Source organism: Zingiber officinale, chromosome 4A (genome assembly GCF_018446385.1).
Source record: "Zingiber officinale cultivar Zhangliang chromosome 4A, Zo_v1.1, whole genome shotgun sequence".
In the NCBI taxonomy this organism is placed as follows: domain Eukaryota; kingdom Viridiplantae; phylum Streptophyta; class Magnoliopsida; order Zingiberales; family Zingiberaceae; genus Zingiber; species Zingiber officinale.
In genome coordinates this window covers 146,404,644-146,413,688 of record NC_055992.1, presented here as the reverse complement: position 1 = coordinate 146,413,688, position 9,045 = coordinate 146,404,644, and the positions used below count along the sequence as shown (strand labels likewise).

At 35.2% G+C, this 9,045-nt stretch overlaps 1 protein-coding gene across 1 annotated transcript; it reads left to right on the top strand.

The window, feature by feature from the left end:
- Nucleotides 1-2,048: 2,048 nt before the first annotated feature.
- LOC121971588 (probable aquaporin TIP2-2) lies at nt 2,049-3,482 on the top strand. The gene is made up of 3 exons (XM_042522914.1): nt 2,049-2,385; nt 2,466-2,713; nt 2,790-3,482. The coding sequence occupies exons 1-3, from the start codon at nt 2,076-2,078 to the stop codon at nt 3,150-3,152; spliced, it is 921 nt and encodes a 306-aa protein (XP_042378848.1). The 5' UTR covers nt 2,049-2,075; the 3' UTR covers nt 3,153-3,482.
- Nucleotides 3,483-9,045: the final 5,563 nt, after the last annotated feature.

Below are 9,045 nucleotides of genomic sequence, written 5' to 3'. Positions count from 1 at the left end.
TGCTTCTTAATTTATCCTGATAGTCGGTGGAAAACTTCCGTAGGACCAAACTAATCATCCAGGGATAGTCAATTAAACTAACTGAATTATCATTTTTTTCATTTTAAAAAATTATTTATTTATAAATTATAAGTATATTTACTATTAATTATTAGTATTTTTATTAGTTTTAAAATTTTTACCGATAATAACTACTAAAATTTACAGTGAAAATTACAAACATAAATAAAATTAAAATTTAAGATGGGATAGGAAAAAAATATACGGGTATAAAAAATATCTCTTTTAAATTATTCATCCTTCAATCCTTAATATATATATATATATATATATATATATATATAACATCACTGTTTTCTTAAAACTACACTCTCTAACTCTTGACAAGAACATTCCTCCCTTTACATTACCTCTTCCAATAAAAAAAATTTGATAAAACAAAAACAATAAAAAAAAATAAACAAAACTTTAAAAAACAAATAAAAAAAAACGAACAGAAGTGAGATTGAAGGATATAAGTGGAAGATTGAAGATGGGGCCGGGAGGGATACGTGTCAGAGGGGATGCGAAAAGCACCTCTCTATAAATATCTGATGAATGTCTATTTTTTTTCATATAAAATCGTGGAACAATCATACTAATCATTTAAGATAAATAATATCATCTCTAGTGGTAGAGATAGAAGCTCTCAGAGATTTTTTTATGACCTTATAATATCATATCAATATCACATTAAAAATATTCTTATTTATCTCTCACTATAAAAAAAAAAAAAAACAACAACTTTTTTTTTTATCTCACTCGTCTTTTTTTCCCCCAAAAAAAAGACATTATTAAATTATAAACATATTTTACCTTTTTAAAAACTGAAAAATAAAAATGAAAGGAGCTTCCTCATGTGAGCTCCTTGGGTTTGACATGTAATCCAAATGGAAGCCCCCTTTAATTTCCATTATAGATGCTCTAAACACTTTATAGGGATAATTTACATTGCACGGCAGGCATCCCCGCCGTCTGCCGTGCTCATGTGAGAGGGGATGGGGCCACATGGGAGATGCCAAGGTGGGTCTTTCCCTCTCACGCGCTGACGTGCGCACGGCAAGCGTGGACACCTATTGTGCAGGGTAACATACTTTGTTTGTATAACAAATCAAGTTTATTCATATCCCAAAAAACATACATTTTGATAAATAACTCAATAGAAAATGCTTTTGAACAATCTAAGTGGCGTTTCCTCAGCTCCATAAGAAATTTGCTAATGGAATTGAAACCCTAAATAAAAAGAGTATGAGCATCCAAAATGCTACAACGGTCCACGTCACATGAAAAGAGGTTCACTCTACCTTCCTGAGGTCCCAACGGCGGAATGGACGATTCCCTCTCACCCTTCCTCTGTCCTTTGTCAAAAGATCTATGCGGCAATTATTCCTCTCACCCGATCTTTTTGTTTCTCTCGTCATAAACCACGTTGGGGACCAAGAGCAATGTGATTTTCACAAAGATTTGTACGGGTGTGATTAATTTTCCTTTATAAGAATTAAAGATTATTAATTTCTTAGTGAAAATCTATAAAACCCCGAGGTGATCAATATCAAAATCCAATTGATAGAACTGAATAAATGGAACAAATTAAAACAGATTAAATCAAACTTTTTTTTTTTGAATAAATCAAACTGATATAATCTATTACAAGATTAATTAAAAATTTTAAAATCAGACTTAATGGATCGATCCATAATACAAACTATTCAAATAACAGAGTACCAATTTTATCATCATAAACTTCTACGTCGCCTTAATCGAAGTAATTGCTACAGATTTTTTTTTTTTTTTTGTTTAGACGACAAACTACCAGCGACCATTCATTTCGATATTTTTATTCAAAAAATGCTGCGACCGCTAATTTGTTTATTTATTCACCAAATTTATTTTATTATTAATTTACTAAAACAATGCTTGTCGTTGGTCTTCGTCAGGGCTGGCCCACAACGAGATGGTTCCATAGGCGGGTCGGCTGAGCGGGCCCCGCAAACGTAAATCATTGATGAGCTACTCGACAATCCCATCGCTGCCGCATGTCGGTGACAGCTGGCGTGCCGGCATTGGATGAGCTCGGCCTATTCCTCATCCACTCATTTCACCAACTGCTCCCCGCCCTACTTACGTCACCGCGTCGATATATATATGCGGCCGCTCGTATATTCTCCCCCCATCCATCAGCATTCTTCGAGACAGGAGCTGACGATCGACGCCCGACGATGGCCGGAATCGCCTTTGGTCGCTTCGACGACTCCTTCAGCGCCAGCACGCTCAGGGCCTACCTCGCCGAGTTCATCTCCACGCTCCTCTTCGTCTTCGCCGGCGTCGGCTCAGCCATCGCCTACAGTATATATTGATATATAATATACTACTGCTGATTAATTAAATGAACGCGTGGATTTTAATTAACTGATTAATTGTCAAAGACAAGTTGACGTCGGACGCGGCGCTGGACCCGGCGGGGCTGGTGGCGGTGGCGGTGGCGCACGCGTTCGCGCTCTTCGTGACGGTGTCGATCAGCGCCAACATCTCCGGCGGGCACGTGAACCCGGCGGTGACATTCGGGCTGGCGCTGGGCGGCCACATCACCATCCTCACGGGCGTCTTCTACTGGGTGGCGCAGTTGCTCGGAGCCGTCGTCGGGGCTTTTCTCGTCAAGTTTTCCACCGGACTTGTAATATATTTAATTAAACATCTTAAATTAAAAAAAAAAAGATTTTTTTTACATTTAATAAAAATACGTTATACAGGAGACGCCGACGCATGGACTGGGAGCGGGGGTGGGCGCCGGCGAAGGGGTGGTGTTCGAGATAATCATCACCTTCGCGCTGGTGTACACGGTGTACGCAACGGCGGCGGACCCGAAGAAGGGGTCGCTGGGAACCATCGCCCCCATCGCCATCGGATTCATTGTGGGCGCCAACATCCTGGCGGCGGGCCCCTTCTCTGGTGGGTCCATGAACCCGGCGCGCTCGTTCGGGCCCGCCGTGGCCAGCGGGGACTTCTCGGCGCTGTGGATCTACTGGGTGGGCCCGCTGATCGGTGGGGGCCTGGCGGGGGTGGTCTACACCTACGCCTTCCTGACCTCCGACCACCAACTGCTTCCCCAATGAAACCGAAGGCGGCGACCGGTGACCAGATCATGTTGGTGAAGAAGAAGAAGAATAAATTATTGAAGTTGTTAATGGATGAGGAAGTGCGATGTAGTTGATGTGGATTTGTACGCTTTTTTTTTGTTTTTGCTCCATGTGTTGACTTTAATTGTTCCTCAAGCCGTCGTTTGTAAAAGATTCGATATGGTTGACCAAATCGGAGCTCGTTCTCTGAGAAAATAGGCCGCAAATCCTGGACCATCACCTGCTCCAGCATTTACATTGATCGGAAACAATGACTCTCATCAATTTGAGCACAGATCTCTTAATTGGATATTTTTTGTGATTTAAGAGATGTGTCATTTGTATTTGTGATCGGATTGTGGTCGTGATTTGACCATAAATGATTGTGATTCCTTCTTGGGTTCACCGTCCCCATCATATTATAATTTTTATTCGGAGCGGACGGCCAGAGGTCGCCCGGAGGCCTCCGGTGGTGGATAAGTGACCAGGTTACTGGGCGCCGAGCGAGGGTATCCTCCAAGCGGCCTCCGGCTGCCCGCTTCGAACAAAAACTATAACTTGATGGGGACGGTGAACCTAGGAAGAGATCGCAACAATTTGCGACCAGATCATGATCCGACTGCAAATACAAGTGACACATCCCCTGAACCACAAAAAATAGTCCAAGAAATCCTGTCTCCATCTATTTAAATAGGTGGATCTCGTTCATCCAACTAATAAATAAATAGGAGATTAGAACTGGTCCAGAGATTCTGGACCAGAGGATCTCTGCCCATCTTTTCTAATCCAAGAGTTGATCAAGAAAAGTGGTCCAAAGGATCCCATCCTCTAAAAGTTTGGGAAAAAAAGTTAAATTCATTCACAAACATAATTAATTAATTTTTCAAATTTTAGTTTTATGGAACATAAGCAATGTTAGAATTCCATGAATAAGATAATAATTTCATCGTATGGAAGCCTCCGCGGATTTATGCAGATAGTATCTGTATAATTATTTGATATAATAGTTCTTGAATTCAATTTTGATGCGAAAATGTCTGGCTGGGAAAAAATATCTCATTTATCCCTTTCAGAATGTGTGAATGTGTGAGGGCATCACTTATTGATGAAATATATTATTTGTTTGATAAATCTGTATCAATTAGAATTAATTTTAATTATTATCATTATGTATTATTCACTGTTTATATGTCTCATTAAAATCAGATAAAAAAAAAAGAGATCACTCACTGGTGAAATCCGAATTATTACTTCACAAATCTAGAAAAAAATCTTTTAATTATGAGAGTCGAACAAATTCTATCCATTATGATGTAGTTTGAAGACATTGGACACATGTATATAAATTGAGATATTTTGTATATATTACTTATTTAAGTTGATGGATTGAATAAAAAAAAGTTTTGCATGTTCGATTGAAAGTGTAGAAGTTAAGACCGGAGATGGATCGATTGATACTATTTTATCTTTCCACTTGTTTGAAGGAACATATTAGACAAAGGATGAACAACTAAAATCTATATAAAAAAAAGAATAATATTATTTTCTTTTTCTAAGGTTGTTTCATCACCTAATAATTTATAATGAATAATCCATAAAGTGTAAAATATTTATTTTTATAACATAAAAAATTTGAGATTCTAATGAAAAAACTTAATAATTATCAATCAATTTGACAAAATAAAAAAAATAAAACCATAACAACTTTAAATAGTATAATTATAGCATTCATTTTAAAAAAATATATATTTAGATTATAAATAATTAATTATTTAAAAATAAATAGGAAATTTTGGTAGAGTAATCAACCTTGTAATGTAATCAATATTATATTACCAAATTTATTACTTTGTTTAGTTTAATTTAAAACATTTAATGTAATATAATCTGGATTACAAAAGACAATAAACTTTTATAATCTGAATTACAAAACATTCATCGTCGTCGTCGTCGTCGTCGCCGTCAATCGTCGTCATTGGTCATCGCCATTCATCATCGTAGGCCACTGTCGGTCGTCGTCGGCGACGACCATCGCCATAGGCCACGGCCGATCGTTGGCGGCGGTGGCCATTGCCATAGGCCGTCGCAGCCAGTTGTCTCCTTCGTCATCGATCGTTGCCACCATCGGTGGCCACCCTCCACCGTCGATCATCGTTGGCAAAGATCACAAGATATTTTTATAATTTTATAATAATATGAATTACATTTCTTATAAAAATAATGGACATCAAACAAAAGATTACATGTATAATATATAATTCTTTCACCAAACATAATATTAGTTATATTATATTACAAATTTAATTATATTACAAACTTGATTACATTACACCCAATCAAACACATAATCAAAAATTACATGTATAGTATATAACTCTTTCACCAAACATAATATTAGTTACATTATATTACAAATTGAATTACATTACAAACTTGATTACATTACACTCAATCAAATACAACCTTAGCATTTTAAGTATTTTTGGATTATTTTTATAAAAGGATGAAGAAATTAAAAAAAATGTCTTGTATATACAATACAAGTATTATTGTTGAAACGAAAGAAAGCATTAGTTATTCTTTGTCATGGTAAAATACTTTTATAACTTAAAATAAAATTTTATGAAATGAAAATATGTTATTTTATATGAAGCCAAATATTAGACTATGACACAACACATAAGCTGAAGATACAAGTTATAAAAATAAATATATTAAAGTGGATATTAGAACATATAAGAAAAGATAAAATAAGAAAGGATAATGTTAGGGAGTTGAAGTTACATGATAATTGAGTATAAATTTATGGAGACACAGTTGATAGGATATGAATATGTAATTAGAAAATTATTACACGCCCTATAATAATATGTAAATTAAACAAGGAGACTATAATTGTTTTTTATTAACAATAATATAATAAAATAAAATTTATTTAAATATAAATAATAATATAAAAAAAATAAAAAAAAAAATCTATAGCCGACCACCACTAGAATAATATTTAATTATTATGGTTTACTATGGTTGTTGTTGATAAAATTTTTAAACAGGAAGTCTACATGATAGACAGCACATTCGCACTTCCAAAATAGACAATGTCAATGTTGTGCAGTGCATAAACAATTCTAATTGATATTTAGATTCATCGATCCATGTATGTGCATCATTTCAAACATCCATTGATATAATAATTATTGGCAACTCATTTAGTGATGCTTACCACGTTAGGTTAACGTTAGCAATTTATTTTTGTTCATATTCACATTGACATGAAATCAGCATAGAAGTAACCCAAATTTTCAAAGTATATGCAACCAATGATTTTGTCCCTTTTAAACAGTGCTATAAAGTGTTATAATATGAAATCTTAAAATTAAACCTCGACGTGTCTAAGTTTATCTTCTCTCATGTTTTGACCATCTATACTAATGATTAATAGTCATTCATAATTTACTTCCTCCGTATTAATCTGGAGACAGATTGATGGAGACATTAGGACATCTCTAATGCAAAATTTTTAAAGAGGTTTGAAAAATGAAAAACTTGAACAAAAAAGTTTTAGCTATTGTGGATGTAAGGTTTGAGCTTTCTATTTCAAGAGCAGTAGTGAAATTTCAAAGCTACTTTTTTCTTTGAAATTTATGTAATATGCATATAGCCATGCAATCAGGGGCGGATGTAAGGGGTGGCAGGCCTGGGCTGTAGCCCAGGCCTGGATTTGGCCCATTCTCTATTAAATAGCAATATAGCATAATAAGAAAAAAAATTATGCTTCGTTACTTAACCTACCTGCCACCCCTTTCATCCGCCGCAACCCGCAGGTGACGCCGAGCTTCACGCAGGCAACACCGAGCTTCACGAAGGCGAAGTCGAGGTCTCGAGGAGGTATATCGGCTATACATAAGATCTCCTCTTTTCCCCCTTCAATCATCCTCTTTGAGTTTTTTCCCCCTTCGATCTCCTCTTTTCCCTCGCAACCTGTCGCTCAGTTCTAACTTCTAATGTATCAACTGAATTAGGGAACTATCGGTATTAGATAGTTGTAGACTTGTAGTTTTCAAACGGACCAAACCGTACTAGAGAATTGTACAGTTTCCACTTTCCAGCAAGCAACCAAAAGGGAATTGCAATGCATTTTAATTTTGAATTTGTTAATGTTATATCAGTGGGCATTAACGAGTTCTATGACATTCTTTATAGGCTTTTTAGTTTCCTTATTTCAATGCTCCTTATTTATAGTTTCAATGCAGCACCTATGATAGAGTTTTAGGTTTTCTATATCCTATTTCTTGTTTGTTTTTGTGATTTTGTTTAGTATTAAGAATGGTAATATGATATGTATTTCAGTATTTGAGTAGTATTATACAGAAAAAATATGGAAACATTAAAGGGTTGTTAGGCGAACCTTCAGGAATTCTACCTAGACCTATAAATATCAAATTACCTACATTATATCATGAATAATGATCAAGGATAATTTCTTATAGCTGTTGTATCTCATGCATGTACTGGATACTCTAAACTAAGCTTGTTTAAGACAGAAATTCAAATGAAATTGTAAAATTGACACTGTGCATTTCAAAAAAATTTCATTATTCTCATTTGATTTAGGAATTAGGACATCAACTTTAAATTAATAATCATTGTTAGAGATTATTTCTGTATATGTGGGTAATACAAATCTATAGATTATATTTAATTATTTATTCTTAATTAGATGAATATTTGTAGAATTAATGATGTATGACTATTTAGTATTTACAGAATTATCAAAAATTTTGGTTGAAGCTTCAATCTTCTTAAAGTTATATTAGTTATTTTTAGTTTTGTTTGAGATTATGTAACTATTAATAATATAATTGATTTGCTTAATAGGGGTTAATTTTGCAGATTGAAAATGAAAAATCATCAACCTGTTATGAAAAGGGGGAAAACTTTATTATCTTTTTTTTTTAAAAAAAAAAGACCAATCTGAAGGTTCCTCAATTCCTAATGATGTCCCCCCTCCGGTAGCCACATCTTCTGAATTCATAGAGTCTTCACCTTCTAATCCTGTCATAGAACTATCTGTTTCAATTGAACGTGATCCAGGGAAGAGGAAACAAATATGTGATTATCCAATAAATGAACGAGACCAAGTTCGACGAGCTTACCTAAATGCTGGACCATATCAACTGAAACTTTTGACATATCAACGAACACAATTTGGTAAGCAAACACGTAGATTCCAAGAACATTGGTATAATAAGTTTCGGTGGTTGGAATACTCTTCTTCAACAGATAAGGCATATTGCTTTGTTTTTCTTACCGATCCTACTCAACCAAACCTTTCATCATTGGCCATCGATGGATTTAACAGTTGGAAGAGGGTATGTAATGGAGATAAGTGTGCATTTCTCACTCATGTTGGTACCTCATCTTCATCACATCATAATATATCTTTGAGAAAGGCCGAAAGTTTAATGAAACCATCTTAGCATATTGACAAACTAATGCTTGTTGTATCAAGTGAGGAAGTTCAGAAAAATCGTTTGCGTCTTAAAACCACAATTACAAGTGTGCGGTGGCTTGCACTTCAAGGTTGTTCTTTCAGGGGAGCATAACGAATCATCTAAGTCATTGAATCGAGGAAATTTTCTTGAATTGTTGGATGCTTTTGGACGACATAATAAAGAAGTTGGAGATGTATTGAGTAGTGCTGCAAGAAATAATACATACACTTCTCCAGAAGTACAAAAAGAGGTTTTGAATATTATGGCCAATAGAGTCCGACAAAGAATTCGAAGTGAAATTGGGGATGCAAGCTTTTGTATTCTTATTGATGAAGCACAGGATGAATCTAAACGTGAGCAAATGGCTCTTATCTTGAGGTTCGTGAATAGCAACG

Coding starts and splice junctions, on each gene's coding strand:
- LOC121971588 (XM_042522914.1), top strand. CDS start 2,076: ATGTCGGTGACAGCTGGCGTGCCGGCATTGGATGAGCTCGGCCTATTC. Junction 2,386..2,465: donor CGGCTCAGCCATCGCCTACA/GTATATATTGAT, acceptor TAATTGTCAAAG/ACAAGTTGACGTCGGACGCG. Junction 2,714..2,789: donor TCAAGTTTTCCACCGGACTT/GTAATATATTTA, acceptor TACGTTATACAG/GAGACGCCGACGCATGGACT.